General features: G+C 45.5%; 1 protein-coding gene across 6 annotated transcripts in view; it reads left to right on the top strand.

Moving 5' to 3' along the window:
* The window catches only part of dnah1 (dynein, axonemal, heavy chain 1), a 510234-nt gene that overhangs the window by 14853 nt on the left and 472456 nt on the right, over window positions 1-22925 (top strand). For 4 of the 6 annotated variants that reach the window (XM_078209369.1, XM_078209370.1, XM_078209374.1 and 1 more), the window contains exons 2-4: window positions 1978-2159; window positions 5278-5350; window positions 16067-16241. In XM_078209369.1, the coding sequence (XP_078065495.1) occupies window positions 1998-2159; window positions 5278-5350; window positions 16067-16241 (410 nt within the window). In that variant the 5' untranslated portion in view covers window positions 1978-1997. Of the gene's footprint in view, window positions 1-1977; window positions 2160-5277; window positions 5351-16066; window positions 16242-19357; window positions 19380-21051; window positions 21137-22925 lie in introns of those variants that run through there. The other 2 variants (XM_078209371.1, XM_078209372.1) reach the window with 2 other exon arrangements.

Raw genomic sequence — 22925 nt, 5'->3', positions numbered from 1 at the left:
TCAGACATACTGAGACTTGTCTTATCTTAAGTGCCTGCTCCTCTGCAGCCAGCAGGATCAAATAAAGACTGACCACCTCCAGTTCTGTGCTTTTCTCCCAAGTTCAGAGCTCTTTTTTTGCAAGGTAAAGAAGAAGAAACCATTTAGGAGGTGTAATGGAATATGTCAAATGGGTGGATGAGCAGCCTTTTTGAAGGTTACCAAGAGGGACAGGCATAGCATTTCATTAAGATGAAGGTGTCTGTGATGGATAGTCAGATGGGAATGTAATGAAGTGTACAATCAGAGGGAAATGGATGCACCTGCAAGGTAAGATGGTGTGAGCAGTGATGTGCCGCTTGGGAGTGCAGTGAGGGGTTGAGTGATACCCACACCAGGATCTAGTTCAATGTGGCATTATACTCATTTTCTTCTCCAGATAGGTCATTAAAACACTCCCAACACTGTCCAGGAGCATAGATAACCTCCTCAGCAACTTCAAGTCATGCCTTCTTGATCTCTGAGGCAGTTTGTTTTGTCACGTCAACAGGGAAAGATAACACTATTATTCATTGTAGTATAAGTCTAGGGAGGCAGCTATTAACCATGGTGCTGTCCTGCCACTTTGGAAATCCATTAATATAGTTCAGGCTTTTGGCTACATTTGAATGTTTTTCTCATTCAAGGAGCCAATGAGCAAATTTGAGAAAGATAAATTTTGGTACAACATTAAATGTGAATCTTAAAAATAAAGCTGACGTGAAAAAAAACAACTTGCAGAGCAAAAATAGTCATAATAAATTGATAATTTTAAAAAACTGAGTAATAATTAAAGAGCTGAAATGAGGGAAAGCGCCGGGGGCCGAGGGAAAGCGCCGGGGGCTGAGGGAAAGTGACAGGAGTGGAGGGGAAAGCGACGGGAGGCGAGGGAAAGCAACAGGAGCTGAAGGAAAGCAATAGGAGCTAAGGCAAAGTGGCAGGAGAAGAGGGAAAGCAACGGGAAGCTGAGAAAGTGACAGGAGATGGGGTAAGGGTAAAGCTGTGGGAAGCGGCTAGAGTGGTGCGACCTGTGATTGGAGGAGCAGCCCCGGCTGAAACCTTCAATTTCACTGACTGGTCTTAGTGCCATTTTATACAGTGTCTCTGGGGGCCACATATAGAGTCTTCAAAGACTACATGACGTGCTCCAGGGCCCCTGTTTGGACAAGCCTGATATCATTGCTTCCTCTGTTCCCTCTACCTTCACAATCTTTCAACTGGCACCTTCACAATGTCCCTTTGTAAAGTTCAACTAAAATAGAATCATGTGGTTTGTCATGACATTTGCTTACCTTAAGGGCGGCACAGTGGCACAATGGTTAGCACTGCTGCTTCACAGCACCAGGGACCCGGGTTCTATTCCCGGCTTGGGTCACTGTCTGTGTGGAGTTTGCACGTTCTCCCCGTGTTTGCGTGGGTTTCCTCCTGGGTGTTCTGGTTTCCTCCCACAATCCAAAAAATGTGCTGGTCAGGTGGATTGGCCATGCTAAATTCTCCCTCAGTGTACCCAAACAGGCGCTGAAGTGTGGCAACTAGGGGATTTTCACAGTAATTTCATTGCAGTGTTGATGTAAGCCTACTTGTTACTAATAGGTAAAAACTTTAAACAGTTTATGAAAACTGCAAATGCAGTGGCCAAGTTTTAATAAAAGACACGCTGCAGATACTTCCAGTCTCCCAAGAGCTTTAAAAGCTATAATGGATTTTGCCTCCATCACTATTTATGATAGCACTTCCGTGGTCTAATAGTGCACTGTCTTATATAAGAAAACAAATCTATTAACCTGTCCTGTTGATGATTACCTTCGGTTTAGATGCCGTCTAAACCAGCAATTGGTGGAAATACCTATTTTACCAAAACTCCATATAATTTCAACACTTCTCTATTCTAGTGAACATCCTTAACTATTAAGAACCATTTGTACAGCTATTACAACATGTAACTGTGCTTTGTTTCAGCTTCTAACTTATGATAGAAGATGGAAACGAGCAGTCGGACAAAAACACCTCCAAAAAAGAAATTGAAAGCATCCAAACCCAGTTTACATAGTCTTGAGGAAATGGTGGTAAAATACCCTAGTATTAAACCAAGGGGTTATTATTCAGAGATCCTTCCTGCAGGAGCATCAACTATTCTGGGGGTAAGTGCCATGAATGTCAAAATCATCTCAACGCTGTTGAGTTCCAATACAGTGCATCAAGGAAATCCCATTAATAAACACAATTTACTCTCTCCTGTGCAGTACATACATTGAAGAATAATCCCCTGAAGCACTGGTGTTTTGCTAGGTTTTGTTTATAGTAATGCATAGCTGCAATATAAATATCTCAATTCTACTCCAGTCAAGGCAAGCCTATGTCAAAAATCTTAAAGTGTACTGAGTTGGTTTGATTCTACCATAGGATAAATTTCAGATCAAGCTCAAAGTCTACGATTGTAGCAAAAATAGGTAATGTTCCATAAATCAGACAACGATTTACAGATTTATTGCACTTCCTCTCCCTATCAATTCCCCCCCTCCCCCCCGCCCCCACTTCCATCCCATCATCAACAAGATCTCTGCCACACTCTTTGTGAGATAGATAAACTATTAAAAGTTGTTTGAAGCTATTATTTATAGGGAAGAGGGAAGAGTGAAGGCAGATGCCAGATTGGGGCAGGCAACCAGATAGCAGGGAAATCATGTCTTGATGAGAGCATAGAGCACTAATTTTCCTCCCTGTCATTCCCTTTATATAGTTTAATGGGGCACGCATCAATTGCAGGCAAGTTTCTAACCTATGATGCAAAGCAGCACTTGCATCCCATCTGCTAGGAATTGTATGAAAGTGACTTGGTGGCTGCTCCTCGCTATTTTTTATGATTGATCTGCCAGGAAAATTTAGATTGTTTTCTTTCCTTCACCTTAGCTGCTGTGACAGTCTGCAAATGGAAACTCATATCTTGCTATTCTGTGGCATCATGCTGATGACACAAAGTTAGGCAGCATTGTGGATAGTGCAAATGATAGCATAAAATTACAAAGGGTTAGTGATAGACTTGGTGGAAGGGCAACGCTGTGGCAGATGGATTTCAATCTAAGCAAGTGTGAGGTGATTCATTTTGGACCATAAAAGAATAGACCAGAGCATTTTCTAGATGGTATGAAGTTGAATACAGTAAATGGCCAAAAACACTTGGGTTCAGGTACATAGATCTTTAAAATGCCACAATCAGGTGCAGAAGATAATCAAGAAGGCTAATGGAATGTTGGCCTTTATATCTAGAGGATTGGATATAAGGATGCAGAAGTTATGCTGCAGCTATACAAAACCCTGGTTAGACACCACTTGGAGTACTGTGAACAGATCAGGGCACCACACCTTAGGAAGAATGTATTGCCATTGGAGGGAGTGCAGAGTAGGTTTACATGAATGATACCTGAATTTCAGGGGTTTAATTATGAGGAGAGTTCAAACAAATTAGACCTGTTTTTCTCTTGAATTTCTTAGGTCATGCAGTGATCTGATTGATGTCTTCAAAATACTAACAGGAAAAGACAGGGTAGATAAAAATAAACAATTTCCACTGGTTGAAGATTCCAGATCTAGGGGGCATAGTCTAAAAATTAGGGCCAGATAGTTCAGGAAGGATGTTAGAAAGCACTTCTACACACAAAGGATGATAGAGGTTTGGAACTCTCTTCCACAATGGCAGTTGACGCTAGATCAGTTGCTATCTTTAAATCTCAGATAGATACATTTTTGTCAAGCAAAGGTATTAAGGGATATGAACCAAGCAGGTATATGGAGTTAGACCACAGGTCAGCCATGATCTCATTAAATTGCAGAATAGGTTTGATGTGCAGAATGGCCTACTCTTGTTCCTAAGTACCTATGCAGTGGCACTACACGCTACATGATGGAAAAGCATTTGATGTGCATTTGCCTGTTACTTATATACTTAGATTTCATGATTCAAACATTTCCCTTTTATAGAATCATGCAAAAATAGAATGATACAGCATAGAAGGAAAATATTCAGCCCAGAGTTTCTGCACTAGCTCTTTGAAAGAGCTGGCCAATTAGTCCCATTCCCCTGTCTTTTTCCCCCAGAGTCATGCAGATATTTCCACTTCAAGTATTTATTCAATTCCCTTTTGAAAGTTATTATTGAATCGGCTTCCAGATTTTCTTTTCAGGCAGGGCATTCCAGTTCATCGTAACTCACTGCATAAAAAATGTTCTCCATGTTATTTTGCCAGTTACCTTAAATCTGTGCCCTCTGATTACCAACTCTTCTGCCACTGGAAACTGTTTCTTCCTAATTATTCTATCAAAACTCTTCATGATTTTAAACATCTTTATTAAACCTCCCCTTAATCTTCGCTGCTCAATGGAGAGTAGACCAGCTTATCTAGTTTGTTTCTCCACCTAACTGAAACCTTTCCATCCTGGTGCCATCCTCGTAAACTTTCTCTGCATCTTCTCAACTATCTTGCCATCCTTCCTGAAGTTTACTGGCCAAAATTAGCCACAGTGCTGCAACTGGAGCCTAACCAGTGTTTTATGAAGATTTAGCAAAGCTTTATAGATTTGATGTTTTGTGCTTATTTTAATAAAAACAAGCGTCCTGTTTGCCTTTTCAGCAACCTTCTCAACTTACCCATACCCTGTGATCTTCAAAGACTTGTGTGTACATGCAGTCTCAAGATTCTCTGTTCTTGAACCTCTTCTAAAATTGTAATATTTTGTTTATCTTCCATCTCCTCATTCTTCTCATTAAAATATATCACATTTCTAGATGTTATAATTAATTTGCCATGTGTTTGGTTTCTCACCATTTTGTCCATGTTCTCCCGAAGTCTGTTACTAGCCTTTCCTTAAGCTTTGTGTCATCTGCAAAATTTGAAATTATGACCTGTACATGATATGCATTGCAGCCAATCGATCTGGGATTTAATCAGCTGAGAATTTGGAAATGTAAAGTGTCAAATTAAACAAACTAAAAATGAGGCAAGTGTAAATGAATTGTCAATTTGCTATGGATTATTTTGTGCTCCTGGACAAAGCAAATTTATACCTATTCTCCCAAATAATGGTTTACAATGTTTCTTTCTGAAGATACTCCAGCTGGACAACATATACACACTTTAAAACAGTGCTTATTCTGTTTCTCTCTTCACAGATGCCAGCTATCATTTTCCTATTTTACACAGTTCTTAATAACTGTTTTTGAAAGAGTTTAAATCTAATAGCATGTTATTTTAATTTTTTTAGAATGTTCAGGAAGGTCCTGAGGTAGTAAGGCACTATCTAAATCAGTCAGGCCAGCAATACTTCACTCCAGAAGGTAAGTACTTATTGATATTGACTTAAATGGTAATACAAATCAGGAAAGATATAAAGCAGATTCACTATAACCCATTTTACACAATTGAATAAAGTCAATATCTGTTCCCAATACTGTACATGATGTGGAGATGCCGGCGTTGGACTGGGGTAAGCACAGTAAGAAGTCTCACAACACCAGGTTAAAGTCCAACAGGTTTATTTGGTAGCAAATACCATAAGCTTTCGGAGCACAGCTCCTTCGTCAGATGGAGTGGATATCTGTTCTCAAACAGGGCACAGACACAGAAATCAAATTACAGAATACTGATTAGAATGCAAATCTCTACAGCCAGCCAGGTCTTAAATGTACAGACAATGTGGGTGGAGGGAGCATTCAACACAGGTTAAAGAGATGTGTATTGTCTCCAGACAGAACAGCCAGTGAAATTCTGCAAGTCCAGGAGGCAAGCTGTGGGGGTTACTGATAATGTGACATAAATCCAACATCCCGGTTTAGGCCGTCCTCATGTGTGCGGAACTTGGCTATCAGTTTCTGCTCAGCGCTGTCGTGTGTCGTGAAGGCCGCCTTGGAGAACGCTTACCTGAAGATCCAAGGCTGAATGCCTGTGACTGCTGAAGTGCTCTCCCACAGGAAGAGAACAGTCTTGCCTGGTGATTGTTGAGCGGTGTTCATTCATCCGTTGTCGTAGCGTCTGCATGGTTTCCCCAATGTACCATGCCTCGGGACATCCTTTCTTGCAGCGTATCAGGCAGACAACGTTGGCCGAGTTGCAAGAGTAGGTACCGTGTACCTGGTAGATGGTGTTCTCACGTGAGATTACTTTACGTGACAAACACGGGACACGGTGGACAGAGTACCCTTCGTCGTCCAGTACTTCCCCGGAGCAGAGAAGCTACGGCATCTCCTCCGGAGCCTTCAACATGTCATTGATGAAGACGAACATCTCGCCAAGGCCATCCCCACACCCCCACTTCTTGCCTTCAAACAACCACGCAACCTCAAACAGACCATTGTCTGCAGCAAACTACCCAGCCTTCAGGAGAACAGTGACCACAACACCACACAACCCTGCCACAGCAACCTCTGCAAGACATGCCAGATCATCGACACGGATGCCATCATCTCACGTGAGAACACCATCTACCAGGTACACGGTACCTACTCTTGCAACTCGGCCAACGTTGTCTATCTGATACGCTGCAAGAAAGGATGTCCCGAGGCATGGTACATTGGGGAAACCATGCAGACGCTACGACAACGGATGAATGAACACCGCTCAACAATCACCAGGCAAGACTGTTCTCTTCCTGTGGGGGAGCACTTCAGCAGTCACGGGCATTCAGCCTTGGATCTTCAGGTAAGCGTTCTCCAAGGCGGCCTTCACGACACACGACAGCGCAGAGTCGCTGAGCAGAAACTGATAGCCAAGTTCCGCACACATGAGGACGGCCTAAACCGGGATGTTGGATTTATGTCACATTATCAGTAACCCCCACAGCTTGCCTCCTGGACTTGCAGAATTTCACTGGCTGTTCTGTCTGGAGACAATACACATCTCTTTAACCTGTGTTGAATGCTCCCTCCACCCACATTGTCTGTACATTTAAGACCTGGCTGGCTGTAGAGATTTGCATTCTAATCAGTATTCTGTAATTTGATTTCTGTGTCTGTGCCCTGTTTGAGAACAGATATCCACTCCATCTGATGAAGGAGCTGTGCTCCGAAAGCTTATGGTATTTGCTACCAAATAAACCTGTTGGACTTTAACCTGGTGTTGTGAGACTTCTTACTGTGCCCAATACTGTAGGCAAGGCTTGAATGTAATGGTTGAACAAATGTTTGGATATCCATTTTTTAATAAGGCATTTTTCATTCACTGGTTGTAGTTCAGTTTCCATATATAAAACTGTTCTGCAAACTTCCCTCAACTATTTTTCACCTGCTGCATTTGGACCACTTTGTTTATTTTCATTCGTTTCTTGCTTCAGTGCATGGACTTGGCTTCTCTGCTCCACCTCTTTCAGTCTGCAACAAAGGGTTGAGGGAAATACTCGATGCCACTCACTACAAGTGGGGTAAATGAGACACAGACAGAAAGTGCTGGAAATGCATGTGAAAAGGGAAATGTATGTACGCTTCAGGTTTTATCAGAATAGAGCATTTTCTATTTTTGCCTTTGTTGTGGGAAAATCACCACTCGGAGTCAGATTTAAAGATTCAACATGCAGTTTATCGGACAAAGCTTTGGGAGAAGCACTGGGCTCTCCGCAGTGCACGCAGTCACCTTCTCAATTTTAAAATGGCAGCTGAGCTTCTTTTATACTTTTCAAAGAATCGATAAGTACAGACATTAGCAGTTATCACATAGTTATACATTTCGACGAGTCGACAAGTACGGACATTAGCAGTTATCACATCGTTAGCCAATTATGCCCCCCTATCAACGACTGATCTCGTTAACAAAACTCATTGTTTCGGTTCTGCTTTATCTTAAGCTAAGGTGATCATCTGGACCTCAAGGTCTGGTTTATTTCCTGTCGTAATTAGACAATAACAGGATTTAGCTCATTGTGCAATGTCTATGCCTAAGTCAGCACATCTTAATGTCTTTCCACAGAGTCCATTTTGTACCAGGTAACCATCTTGTATCTTTTAATTTCGGGATTCCCTCGGGCAGCGTCTCACTTTTACTCCAACAATTCCCCCTTTTGGTCAGGATTATGCTCTAATAATCCGATGGACCAACAATAGCAGAATCGTGGGTCTGGCAATTGATATGCCCGACCCGTAACCAACAGGTCACGCGTTCACAGGTAAACTTCCACCTTCTCGCCCTTTCCTTCATTGTCGTCGTCTTCCTCGGTGTCTTCGGGTGTTCCCATTAGATGTTCTTCTTCGGTGACCACAGTGGCCCCTGGCACAATCCGAGCCATCATGACTTTACAGCAGACATTAAAACATCCGATAATCGGTAAATTATTATTACAGCGAGAATAATTAGTCCATGCATTAAATAAGGCCCACAGGATCCCCCCAATAACCATTCGAGCCAGCTATTCCCCTTCTTGGGGCCTTGTCTAAAGTCATCGAGCTGCTTTCTTATGTCATTAATGGCTTGGGTGATGGTGTAAGATTCATCTGTAACATATGTGATACATTTGTCTCCTATTATTGTGCATACTCCCCCTGTTGGGCTAACTGATAATCTACGGCATAGCGGGTCTGCTGCGTGTATAATCTTAATTCAGCCAGTTCTTGGTTGATTGCCTCCAGTGCCTTTGATGTGCTGTTTCCCAGAATGGTTAATCCACAGATAAGATGGTTTCTATTTTTGGCACTAATTACTACTGCTGTTCCCCCCAGAGACAGGGCCCCAATGAACCCGTAGCCGAGTGACGATCCCAGTGTGACCGGGACAGAATTCCTTGCTGGTGGCCCGGGTCACTATCTTTCTCCGGGTATGCCCTTTTTGTGGGCATGGAACAGTGAGGGGTCCTATTGTTCCTACTGCAAAGAGGACCGGGAGGGTTGGTGTTGCCGTCATGAAGGTGCTGTTGAGGAGGAACACAAATCCCTTCTTGGCTCGGTAACATTTAATATCCTGGTTATTGGTCTGTACGAACTGTATATACCGCCAATTGCTCGGTTCACTTGACTTTCCACTCGATCCTACCAATTGGTAAGTATCAAACGGGTATGTCCATGTGGCTGAGCTGACATGGGTTCCATTACACTGACCACAAATGAGTTGCCTCCCGTGGTCACGTTCAGGCATCTTTGCTTGTTACAGGTACAAGTAAACTGGCCTCTGTTTACCCGACAGTGCTGACAGGCACACTGCGTCTGTATACAGGAAACATTCTTGGGGACCAAGGCATACGCACACCCCCATCCTTGCCCCGAGAAGCAAAGCAGGTAGCTTGTATCGTCTGAGCATACTCTCCCTCCCACTCCCTGGAGCCCCCTGCACACAGGATCTGTGGAGTTTATTAGTTCCACGCATCTTCCCTGTATACCCCTTTTATATTTGCCTGTTTGTCCTTTACAGGGTGCATCCGAGGTATCCGCCGTATATAAGTCATGGGGGGTCCACCCAGGGGTGGCCACAAATAGGGCCTCTACAGATTGGGCTAGCGGGTAACACATGGTTCGATTACCGTGTAAATGTACATGAGCCTTGTAGAATAAGTTATCTTTTCGTCCTGTCAATCTTACAACCGTGACAACATAGAGTGATGCAATTGTATACGCTATCTTAGACATGTTTGCAACAGGCAAGTATTAATCTTATTACTCTATATTAACAACTTCCCAAAGGCTGTATTGCCAACCCGAACGCTTCAGTTAATCTTGGTTGTAGCCGTCACCTGTTTTGGGGAAAGCACTCTGGTCACTTTATGGCTTACTTGTGAATATCACTCATTCGTTTCTTTGTATAATTTCAGCTGGGTCCAATGTTTCCATACACCTTTCCCCCTTATGTCCAGACAGGCACAGGTATCTCCACTAATTGTGACCTCATATGGCCCATTCCATTTTGGTGCAAACCTTGGTTTTTCAGGTAATGTTTTTACCATGATGCGACTTCCTGCTGTCCTGCTGTTGGGACGTCAGGGAGCATTTCAAGCTCTCTCTGTGCGTCTCTTTCTTCCTGATTATCCTTTACTAATTTACGCATCCCTTTTAGTTGGGCGCGTAGTTCCAAAACATATCGTTTAATTTTGTCTTTTCGTGGACCTCCATCAGCCCCACCTGTTATGATGTTTTCTGGTAATTGCATCGTCCTTCCTGTCATTAGTTCATAAGGGGTTAATCCGGTTGTCCGGTTTGTCCTGGCTCTTAACCTCATTAATATAGTAGGTAATACTTCTGTCCACGTTTTTCCTGACGTTTGCATGGCCTTGGCCAGGGCATTCTTAAAGGTCCGGTTCATGCGTTCCACCATTCCAGAACTCTGCGGGTGGTAACGGGATGTGGAATTTTTGTTTTATTCCCATCAGTTGGCACACTGTTTTTACCACCTTTCCGGTGAAGTGCGTCCCTTGGTCCGAATCGATTTGTATGGGTACTCCTCATCTAGGGATTACCTCCTCCGCCAATATTCTAGCCACCGTGGTAGCAGTGCAATTTCTGGTAAGGAACGCTTCTACCCACCTGGTAAACTGGTCTACGACAACCAAACAATAGGTTTTGCTGTGGGATTGTGGTAGTGGCCCTGTGAAACCTATTTGCAGATGTTCCCAGAGCCCCTTTGGTCGGGGCTGGTGTCCCATCTTAATTTTTATGGGTCGACCGGGGTTGTATTGCGCGCATGTCACGCATCGGTGAGAATGTCGGGCTATGTCCCTTCCCATCCCTTTCCACCACCATTCTTTTCCTATACTAGTTGCCATGGCCTTTCTTCCTGCATGTGAGAGTCCATGGTGTAGTTCCAAGAGGGTGTTTTGTATGCACTCCGGCGCCATTACCTTGTCATTGCGTCTCCAAACATTATCAGTCCCTCTGCTCGCTCCTTGTGCTTCCCACTTCCCCTTTTCCTCTTTTGAGGTACCCTCGTGTAAGTCCCGAATATCTATTTTGTCTCCTGTCTGGCCCGTTACTGCTATTGGCAGCTCGCCAACTGCCTCCTGTTCTAATGCTATTTGCGCTGCTCTATCTGCGGCTTGGTTCCCTTTGTATTTTAACTATTCCGGGTTATCCCTTTCTGGTTCCTTCTGATGTGCTTTAATTTTTATTACTGCCGCTTCTCGGGGTTTTTCGCTGACCTTTAGTAATGCCTCGATCCTTTGTTGGTGTTTCATAGGAGTTCCTCCCATGATTACAAACCCCCTTCTACCCCATGCCGTCATATAATCGTGTATTACCCTGAATGCGTACCTACTATCAGTATATATATTTACCGTCTTTCCTTCGGACGATTCTAGTGCCTTTGTGAATGCCACTAGTTCCGCCACCTGCGCGGATAGACCTCCGTCAATTCTTTCTGACTTTACCGTTTCCAATCTGTCATTTACTACTGCCCACCCTGTCCGGGGTGATCCTTTCACGTATTTACGTGAGCCATCAACAAAAAGGGTCTCTTCAGCTGTTGCTAAAGGTACATCCTTTACTCTACCTTCTTCTGTATCCATATCTACGTCTCCACAGTTATGTGGTTCTCCTGTATCCAAAATTCCTTCTGCTGGGTTACCTCCTGTGTCTCTTACTATTCAAACTGATTTGCTGGGAGGTAGGAGGACGGCTTCCCATTTAGCCCTTCTCATGTTCGAGATGGACCTTAACTTTCCTGTATTTAGCATCTTCACCAAGGTGTGTTTGGTGTGGAGGGTTATGTTCCCTGTCATTACTATCGGTTCGCTCACCTTTACGGCCCAGGCGGCGCAATCGAAGGCGGCGATGCACCTCGGCAGTCCGGTTACTACCGGCCCTTCTGCTGTTGAACAGTAACCTATGGGTTTCCGTTTATCGCCATGATCTTGCGTTACTACTGCAGAGTAGAACCCCCCCTCATTATTACAGTGTATGTGGAAATCTTTATTGGAATCTCATAGTCCCAGTCCGGGGGCTGATATCAGTTCTGCCTTTAACTTATTATAGACCTCTTCTTGCTCAGGTCCCCATTCTATGGAGTTTAAAGCTGGCTTTCCCCCTTTAACTAGCCTCTGTATAGGCTCTGGCAATTTTGAGAATTCCGGGATAAAACTTCGGCTACAATTAAACAGTCCCAGCTCCTTCCTGACTCCTCTTACGGTGACTGGCCGCGGCATTTGTTGTACCGCCTTCTTTCGGGTCTGTTGGCACCTCTTTAAGTCCTTGTGATATTAAGTGTCCAAGGTACAGGACTTGTGCTTTCCCGATTTGTGCCTTTTTGGGGCTCACCTTTAACCCTGCGGTTTTCAGTTCATTCAACACTAGGTATAGTGCTCCCTGGTGTCCTGACTTAGATTCTGAGGCTATTAATATATCATCCATGTATTGTAGAATCGTGCTACCCTCTGGTAGTTCTACCCTTTTCAGGATGTCACTCATTACTCAGTGGAAGATGGCGGGGCTATTGTGGAATCCCTGCGGTAGGCGAGTCCAAGTGTACTGTTTGTCTCCCACTGTAAATGTGAATTTTCCTTGGGATTCGGGATGCAAGGGTAGGGACCAGAATCCATTGGCTATATCTAATACGGTAAAGGTTTTATGCTCCGGTGACGATCCATTCAGGATTGTTGAGGGGCTTGCTACAATGGGGTGCAATTTGGACGTGACTTTATTGAGGCCGGTGTAGTCTATTGTGAGTCTGTAACTTCCGTCGGGTTTGCTCACTGGCCAGGTAGGGGAGTTAGTGGTACTCGTAGTTTCCCTCAGGATTCCTTTCTCCACTAACCCTTTAACTATTTCTACTACAGCTGCCTTTGCTTCCGGTTTTGTCGGATACTGTCGGTGGGGCTTATGCTCCGGTCCGGGCACCTTTATCGGGTCAGTTTTGGTTAGGCCAGTGTCTAATTTCTTTTCAGCCCATACTCCGGGGACAGAGGCACAGATGGCTCCAAACCCCTTTGTTTCTAGTCGCCAATCTCTGATGGCGGCTGTGGCCACCTTGATAGTCTCGAGGTGACTTGTAAGTCTTCCTATTCCGGTTTTCCGACCGTCCCGTTTCGGCCAGATTAGCTCTCCCTTCCCACAGTCAAAATTTCATACTCCTTCATTAAATCATTTCCCATTATTGTACCCTCGTTATTTTTACATACATAGAATCTCATAGGTATGTACAAATTATTTATTTCTACTAATGTGGTCTCGCTCAGGTAGGCGGGTGTTTTGTTCCCTCCTATCCCTGTTAGATAAATCATCCTACTTGTAGTGGGTAAGGGAAGGTCGGTGACAGATATGGATGCTCCTGTGTCCACCAGCATCTCACATTGCCTGCCCCCTACTCGTGCAGACACATAGATCCTTCCCTCCTTCTTACCCTTATGAATGGGGGCTGCAGGCCGTCATTCTTGCTGATCTCGGAGGTTCCTTAGTTCCTCCAATTCTGCTGTAGACATGGATCGGGGCGGGGATCTCCCATGTTTGTCCCAACATATTGCTTCCGTGTGTCCATTTTTATTAAAATAATTACACTGTCTCCCACTGTTTCCAAATTTATTTCCTTTCCTTGGGACCCAGCACTCCTTTGCAAAGTGCCCTTGTCGGCCACAATTGTGACAGGTCAGTTTGGGCTTAGTTCCGCTCCTGCTACTGTAGGCGGCTACTCTTTCCTGTTTTATCTTCGTCTGAGATTTCTCCTCCCCCCCCTCTGTGTACGCCGCTAGCCCATTCCACCAGTTCATCATAATGCTGGGACATGATCACTCCCATTTTTAAGATGGTTTGGTGAGCGCTGGAGAGCCCATCCTTGAAAGCCTGGATGAAGGCTTGATCCCCACGGCCTGGGTTTCCTTGCCCTGAGCATTCCTGGTATACTTGGAACAACCGTACCCCATATTCAGAGGCCCCTTCCCCCTTTTGTTGCTTGGTCGTTGTGATTTTACTCCAATTGGTAGGGGCATTTCCTAAAACCCTCTGGACTTCTGTTTTAAACAGGGCGAAGGGTGCTTGTTGGGCATCTATTTCTGCTGTTAGGGCTACCGTATGCGTCCAATGCCCCCCACTATAGTCTTGTGCTGGGGGAATGGCGGGCCCTCCGGCTACCTGCCTCCATTTATCTGCTGGACATGCTTCCCTAACCAATTGGTGTATATCCCTTAAGTGCAGTTGGTGTCCTACCCAAACCGTATCTAATTCTGCCCAAAATTTCGTATTTGCACTTCTAGGTTGTAGTTTACCCAGGGAGGCCATTATCTGTTGTCTTTCGCCCGGGGTGAATTGTAATGTGCTGTTGGCTGCGCGTCATTAGCATGCATTTAAATCGATTTAATGAACTGCCCGCCCAACTCTACCGCCAAATCCCACTTTACCACCGCGCGGCCCGATCCGGATCCGCGCTTTTAGCGACCTGCTAAATAAAAGTCGGAAGCCGGCGCTTCCTCAGTGAGGGTTGGCGAGGAGGTAGGTGCATGGCGTCCAAAAACTCTCCGGTAATTACGGGTGTCTTGTCGCAGCCATTCCGCCGTCCCGGGTCGGTGGCGGCTCTGCGAGTGTGTGGGGGGGAGGATGGATCTCTGGTTGGGGGGGGGGGTGGGGAAGGATGGATCTCTGGTTGTTGGGGGGGGCGGGGGGCGGAAGAGGGGGGGAGGATGGATCTCTGGTTGTGGGGGGAGGATGTAAACCATTCCAGGCACGTAAACCATTCATTAATTCATTACCTTTACTGTTAAAGGATAGGGATTGAAACATTTGAATGTTTTAATTCCTATCCTTTAACAGTAAAAGGCATCTCTTTTCAAAATATTGTTACACTTTAGAAAGTTAATGAACTAATTTTTCTGCATAAACTACCATTGCATTCATTTGATCTAGAATATTAAACTTCTGACACTGTTTAAGTATATCCTAGATGTTCCTGGGACTAGAAATTTCTTTTAAAGAACTGTTGCTTCAGGATATATGCTACAAGTACTGGGTTTGTTACATATTTATTTTACAATATGTTGAAGGGGAGACATCTCTGTGACAACAGGAATGAACAGACACTCAAAATGTTATGGATGTACTTTGTTCTGTGTGGTCGAAAATTCTCAGAAATGCACATTTTATTTTTCACTTGAGCCCTGCAAGTAGATACAATCAGCCCAAAATAACCCAAGCAGCTCACATTCATTACTGAGACAAAAGTAGACAGTTGAAATAGATGCAAGTGTAATCTTTCGACAAAAGCTTTGAGTTTAATAGTGTTATCAGATTGTTAGAACAATATTTTCTCTAACAAGAGCAGGTATAATTATTGCCAACTCTTCCATGTGTCAGAGAGCTGTTCGCTCTGCTTTTTTTTCTTTCCTGCCCGGGCGCGCTGCTTCAGATTTTTTTTTGAACTGCGCATGCACAGTTCAGAGCTCTGATCGTTCCGGCAGCGCTAAGCCCCGCCCACTGCACGGATTGGACCGGAGCCGGTAGAAAGCGTATGGGCGCGCTGCAAAGAGGATTTTGGGCTAGGATCTGTATTACGCCCGGATCCGGCCCTTGGATTCCAAATGGTAAAATCGGGCCCTCGGAGTCAGATTTAAAGATTCAACATGCAGTTTAGCAGACAAAGCTTTGGGAGAGGCACTGGGCTCTCTGCAGTGCTCACAGTCACTTCTCAATTTTAAAATGGTAGCTGAGCTTTTATACTTTTCAAGGAATTGACAAGTACAGACATTAGCAGTTATCACATCGTTAGCCGATTATGCCCCCCTATCAACGACTGATCTCGTTAACAAAACTCATTGTTTCGGTTCTGCTTTATCTTAAGATAAGGTGATCATCTGGACCTCAAGGTCTGGTTTATTTCCTGTCGTAATTAGACAATAACAGGATTTAGCTCATTGTGCAATGTCTATGCCTAAGTCAGCACATCTTAATGTCTTTCCACAGAATCCATTTTGTACTAGGTAACCATCTTGTATCTTTTAATTTCGGGATTCCCTCTGGCAGCGTCTCACTTTTACTCCAACACCTTATTACTAGAGTTTGTTTACTTTCAGAAATATAGTTTCTCTATAGGAACCATGCTGTTCTCTTTTGGATAGGATCTGGTGCAGTTTTTTATTTATGCCTAATGACATTGCACCCTAATTTCAGTCTCTGCTTTCGATGGGCCTGATGACCTTTTAACACAGCTGGAGTCGCAAATATATGGATCAAATACAGAACTGCAAACAAGGACAGACTTTACACTGAAATCCTTTCAACCAAAGGTGCAAGTTCCATTTCATGTGCCTCCTGGACAGCGTCCTCGTAAACTTGAGATCGAAAGGTAACATTTTCCAAATCATCATTGTGTATCCTTTAATAAAGTTTTAGATAGGCAGCAGCAGACCACTGGTGTTGATAAAGTTTTTAACATATATACACAATAAATGTTTAACATTCATGAAAAGTAGGTGACAGAAGTAAGCTGAGGCAAAATTTATGTTGCGTATCAGTGACATAGCGCTTTCCATAGTTACTGTAAATACAGGCTGGCTGTTAATATTATTGAACAATATGTAAGTACTCCCTTAAATGAACACACATAAACTGGGATTTTCTGCTTGTGTTCTCCTCAACATCTAATTTCTTGTCCATTAATTTTAATGCTGTCAGCCATGACTTAGTTGATAGCAGCCTCGCCTCTGCCTCAAAAGATTATCGGCTGGATTTTCGCCATGACAGAGCGCCTCTCTGTTGTGAAAATGGCAGAAGTGTCCAAAAATCACAAGTCCTGCCTCGAACCTGGCACTTCCTATTTTGGCAGGGGCAGGAATGGGGGAAATTTGTGTTTTGTGCAAGCATGTTTCACAGAGGCAGCAGGCCATTTAATTCATCAGCTACTTCCTCTGGAGTGGGATTTTTGTAGCCCAGGAGTGTGAAACCTGAAGTGTGCAGATTGTACCTGGTAAGAGCAGGTCTGAACTTTGTGGATTTGTTTGGTTAGCTCAGATACCCCTTTAGAGAGGTACGGTTCCTCTTCGGCTATGGTCCTAGGTCACCTTTGTGGTCAGTTGTCATTTGAGGATAATAAGGTGCACTTTGGAATTTATTTTATTCATTCAAAGGATGTGAGCTTCACTCCCTAATTGCCCTTCAAAAGGTGGTAGTGAGCTGCTTTCTTGAAGCACTGCAGCCCATATGTGAATTGTTTATTGCAAGTTGTTAAAAGTAGGCATGAATTTACATCAAAAATGCATAAATCCATTAGCTCTCAAGCTTTTACAACTGTCAAAAAAACTGCCAAAACTATCTAAAGTGTCAAGAGAAACTGTCAAAAGCATCTGTCAAAGGAAGCATTTAAAAGTACTGTCCTTTAAATTTTTGAGGAAAAATATCTGGAGTGTTAAAAAGCCAATTCTTGCTATTTTGCTCAGTCTATTAACATAAGCCTTAAGATTTAATTACTGGATTACTGCTGTATGACTGATTTCACAACCATCCATTATCATAGGCTGCCTGTTATTTTGCTGTTTGATTGACAACTACAAATGGTTATAGACGTTTTGAAATGAGACGTCCAGATTTCGTCCAATAAATTATTGTGAAAATCCTAGAAAAGTCTGAAATTTCTAAGAGCTACCCTTGGAATCGGCATTTCCCATCTTCAAGGGGGTGGAACTGAAATTGGGCCGGGGTTCCCACATGCGTGATTCATGGAGGCATATAGCCACTTAAATCACCAGCTGGCTTCACTGAAGTGGAATTTTGGAAGGCCAGGAGTGTGAAACCCGAATGTGTAGGTTAGAACAGGTAAGAGCTGGTCTGAACTTGGTGGATTCGTTTGGATAGACAAGCTTCTTTTTGGGGAGGTAAGATACCCCTTTTGATAGGCCATGACACTTTTGGGATAGATAAGACACTCTTTCAGAGAGGTAGGGCACTCTTTGGAATTGCTAAAGTGTACATGATTATGACTTTATATGCATAAACACATTGGAAATGTCAAGCTGTCAAAGAACTGTCAAGTTTCAAAGATCTGTTAAAGAGTTGTCCAGCTATCAAGGAGCTGTTAAATAGCTATGCAGCCGTCAAGAAATTGTGTATTAATCAAGGAACTGTCCAGCTGTCAAGAAACTGTTTAAGAGAATTCGAGTTGTCCAGGAACTGTTGAAGAGCCGTCAAAGCTATGCAGAAAGTGTCCAATCTGTCTAGGATGTGTTAAACCTATTGAGGAAGTAACGCTATCAAGGAACTTTCCAAAAATGCTAGGTAAGTTGGCATGGAGAAGGTAATGGCAAAGGGTTTCAGGTAGGGAACATGGGTTGGCAAAAGGTGGCACTAAATTGGCATAGATATGGGGGCAGTGGGGTTGGTAGAGAGTTTGGGTTGGCATAGTGTGTGTGAGGGGGCAATGGAGGTGGGTTTGCATAGGTGAGCATAAATAGGGAATAGGAAGTGTCTGGTGGGTGAGGACTGAACCATAGAACCATAGAAAATTACAGCTCAGAAACAGGCCTTTTGGCCCTGCTTGTCTGTGCCGAACCATTTTTTGCCTAGTCCCACTGACCTGCACTTGAACCATATCCCTCCACACCCCTCTCATCCATGAACCCGTCCAAGTTTTTCTTAAATGTTAAAAGTGTTATTTGTCCCCGCATTTACCACTTTATCCGGCAGCTCATTCCACATTCCCACCACTCTCTGCGTGAAGAAGCCCCCCCTAATATTCCCTTTAAACTTTTCTCCTTTCACCCTTAACCCATGCCCTCTGGTTTTTTTCTCCCCTAGCCTCAGCGGAAAAAGCCTGCTTGCATTCACTCTATCTATACCCATCAAAATCTTATACACCTCTATCAAATCTCCCCTCAATCTTCTACGCTCCAGGGAATAAAGTCCCAACCTATTCAATCTCTCTCTGTAACTCAGCTTCTCAAGTCCCAGCAACATCCTTGTGAACCTTCTCTGCACTCTTTCAACCTTATTTACATCCTTCCTGTAACTAGGACTGGAAGGATATATTTTGTTTTAGAATAATTTTTTATTTATTTCAAGGCACTGCCAAAGCACAGAGGTAGACCTTTTACCCAGCCTGCCTCCACAACCAGCAGTATTTGTTCTGGGGTCATCCACCCCAACCCTTATTTCATTGCGCCCCCATCGCCTGACTGAAAATCTGACCTGCGGGCAGACATTTTTGAAGGTTGCGTTTGCCAAGCCAGGAATCACTTGATTCTGCAAACCTGACCTGAGGACAATGGTTTGGGTGAATGAATTCCAATCCTTGTTGTTATAAGGGATTGTGCACTTAAATTAAATATTTATTGTTATTAGGCTTTGTGTAGTTGAAGGAATGTAAATGTAGTAAATAGCTTTTTATGAATGAGTGGGTTTTTCAAGATAGTGAAGTCTGCAATATGCATTTAGAATTTTATTTTGTCTCATCTCTGTATGGTTCCTGAGGTCTGCCCATGACGGATACTGGGTGAGTTGGCATGGTTGGTGTTAGTGCAAAAGGTTGGGGGAGCATGGATTGGCATGAGTTGGCAATGAGTTTGCATGAGTTAGTGCATGAGACCTATAAAGAGCCTTGGGGAATGGATATAGGGTATACTTTGGCATGGAGAATATGAGTGGCCATGGGAGATGGGTGCAGAGGCAAAGGTTGGCATGAATTGTATGTAGGGTTATGGTGTGGGTATAGGGCCTGAAGTGGCATGGGTTGATATAGACGGATCATGGAGTACCAAAAGAGAACATTTTCTTTTGGGGGACAATTCTCCCAAAAGTGCTGAATTGGTGGGAAAACTGTTCTAAATCCTGACTGTTTTCACAGTTCAACTTCTCACCCGAATCTCCGCACTCTGTGCAATGCAGAGGGCCCAGTTAAATTATCATTAAATGCTGGGGGAGGGGGGGAGGGGGGGGAAAGAACCTGAAAATCGGCAGGAGGAGCGGGAACCCACGCATGCGCACATCGCTGGGAGATCGCGGAAAAGACCTCCCAGCATCCAGATCACTGCCATCCAAACCCCACACACATCGCTGGCCTCATTGCTGGCCCCCACAAACATCGCTAGCCTCCGACACGCATCGCTGGCCTCATTGCTGGCCCCCACAACCTCCCCACAAAGACATCGCTGGCCTCACTGCTGGCCCCCACAACCCCCCAACACACATCGCTGGCCTCATCGCTGCCCCCCCCACACACACACACATGGCTGCCCGCTCACCTCATGCCCCCATAGATCCGGATAGTGCGGGAACGCAATCCCTCCATCCCTTGAACATACTGTCCTCACTGCTGCCCTGTAGAGAACTAGCGTTGTGCTGACATACACAACCCCAGCTTGTGATCATTCCCTCTCTTGAATGGGAGTCTTGAGTATTGCACCCCCCCCTGGACACAGCAGCCTATTGAATGGCAGCCAATCGACACCCTGAGGGATAAATGGCGCTTAACTGAATGCAGCCTTCAAAATCTCTCACAAGTATTTGTTACCAACTGGCCCCTGACTGGCCACACTGCACTCCCCTAATAAACCAGAGCTGTGTATAAGCTACAGGAATGGACACACAGCCAGTCACACCACAAAGATGGCTGCTTGTAAACTGGCTCCCAGATTTTCGGAGGCAGACCAGGGGCACCTGCTAGATGCTGTGGAGGAAAGGTGAGGTGAGGTGTGATTGTCTGTTCCCTGACCAGGGCCACAACCCAAAGGGTGCATTTGCCATGGCATTGTAGGAGGAGACGGCAGAAGTGGTGAATGCCAAGGAGCCTGACACCGCACTCTGGCAGGCAGTGCCTCAAAAAAGTGAACGACCTTCTGCGAACAGCAAGGGTGAGTGAGCATCGCTCTTGGAACTGCGTACATACTTGGCACGAATCTCCAACCCTGCTTAAACACCTGAAGGCCATGCAACAATTGATCCTTCCCCCAGGAACAGAATCTAACCCCTTCCCCTTACCCTTCAATGAGCACTCTTCAATGGTGACCACTTTCCCCAAAACTGTCAGTGCAATGCCTGAGACACAGGCATGAGTTGTGCACCATGCACTGCAATATGTTAATGCTTGCTATCCACCTTATGTTCCCACAGGAAAAGAAAATCCACAACACATGGGAGACAACACAGACTGGTGGTGGTGTGCCTGACCTGCGGCAGCTGAGTAGCATGGAGGAGCATGCCACGGAGCTGGCAGGCGGCAGTGGGCCATCCCGAATGGTCACCGACAGCCAGGTCAGCGTACAGCATGCAAGTGAGCAGAAGCGCACCCTCAACCTCCTCTAAATAAGTGCGATGCTGCATGGAATGTTTTGCCTCCCTCACTCTAATGTGTGTTATTTTTTTCCATCTCTGGACCCGGAGGAACCCAGTCCTTTGGGTGTTGCCGCTGCTCTGGAGCAAACTGCGCATGACCCTCTGGATGACACCTCGGAGGGAGGCACTGAGGAACCCTCTGAGGGCAGCACCACTAAAGCATCACCAGCATGTACCACACAACCCACCAACACAGACGATCACCATACTGGGTACCTCTAGTGTTGCGGCTTCTAGGTCACGATCTGGTGAGCATATCACAGCCGCTGATGCACATCGGGTGGAGGCGGGCACATCCGAGGGCTAGGGTACATGGAGGTCTGCCGGAGGCCAGGACTCAGCTATCCCCAAGCCAGCTGCTGGGCCTCTGGGTTTGTTCCTCCCAAGGCTGGTGGAGATGCACTAGGAAACCCGGGGAGTTGTGGAAGGGTTGTCAGCAACCATGCTGCGACTGCAAGGCTGTTTAGGGGAATCAGACAGAGCGCTGTTGCAGGAGGTGGTGCCAACACTGCAAGGGAGGCGACTGCAGTGGAAAGTCTGGCTCAGGGGTCTGTCCTTATGGGTGACAGGATCCAGGCCATCCTAGAGACACTACGGGCCACCGGCGAGTGTGTTTCCGGCATCCAGGAGGCACAGCGTTCGATGGCCATGGGTGTCGGGGGCATGTGGGAGATACTGCTGACCATGGCTGTGAGCCTCGACAATTTAGCCCAGGCTCAGAGGGCTACTGCTGAGGGGCTCCAGAACCTGGCTTGCTCAGAATGCTGTAGCAGAGGGGCTCCAGAGTTTGGCTGAGTCTCAGAGGGCCAGAGCTGAGGGATCACACATCATAGGGCAGACGCATCTAGGCCTCCAGAACTGGCAGAGCCAGGTGATGCTGGAGCTCAGTCCAGCTATCCTGACATCCCATGGAGTGCCCCTGGAGCCTTTGGATGCCCCAAGGGAGGAGGCAGGACTTGAGCCCATGCCGGGGTCTTCCACCCAGGAGATCCCGGATGTCCAGAGACCTTCCGATTCCACACCCCCCCCCCCCCCCCCCCCCCCCCTTCCTCACAGTGGAGCATCTCCGGGCCAGCAAGATGAACAGGGTGGAACCGAAACAGTGCCATCCGCAAGTCAGCCGGGGCCCTCCAGGTCCCAGCCACCCAGTGGACGTCCGCTAAGGGCATGACAGGCAACGGGGCGAGCATCACAGCTGGACATCTCCACCTCCGATGTGCATCCTGGGTTAGCACCTAGAAGAAGCAGTAGACAGCACAACGTTAGAAAGTTGCAGTTCACTAGAGGGCACTGGTGAAGGTCAGCATTAGTCAAGGTTTGGTAATCATTTATGTTAAGAGCACAATAAACTTGTTAATTGCACATCATGCTGTGACTAACGTGTCTCTGATTCCCCCCCCCCGCCTCAGTGTTCCCGACTCCCAAACATAAAGGTGCTGTCTGTTGAGCCTTGCAGACCCAGCCCATGTTTCAGAGTGCCTGTCCTACCTTCCCCAACATCCATCAGACCCTTGCTGCAAGTGCCCACCACCCCACCACCCCCCCCCCCCCCCCCGACCAAAAATGATGTCCCCCAACACTTAAGCTACGTGGGCTAGGGTGGCAGCGTGCATTCAGAGTACAGGTAGGAGTCAGACTTGAATTGCACCAGGGGCAGGATCCCAGTGAGCACAACAGCAAGTTGTCATCATCCTCCAGTCTTCAACCA

The sequence above is a fragment of the Mustelus asterias genome, chromosome 3 (assembly GCF_964213995.1).
Source record: "Mustelus asterias chromosome 3, sMusAst1.hap1.1, whole genome shotgun sequence".
In the NCBI taxonomy this organism is placed as follows: Eukaryota; Metazoa; Chordata; class Chondrichthyes; order Carcharhiniformes; family Triakidae; genus Mustelus; species Mustelus asterias.
The sequence above is the reverse complement of the archived record's forward strand: the minus strand, read 5'-3'. Positions and strand labels throughout refer to the sequence as shown.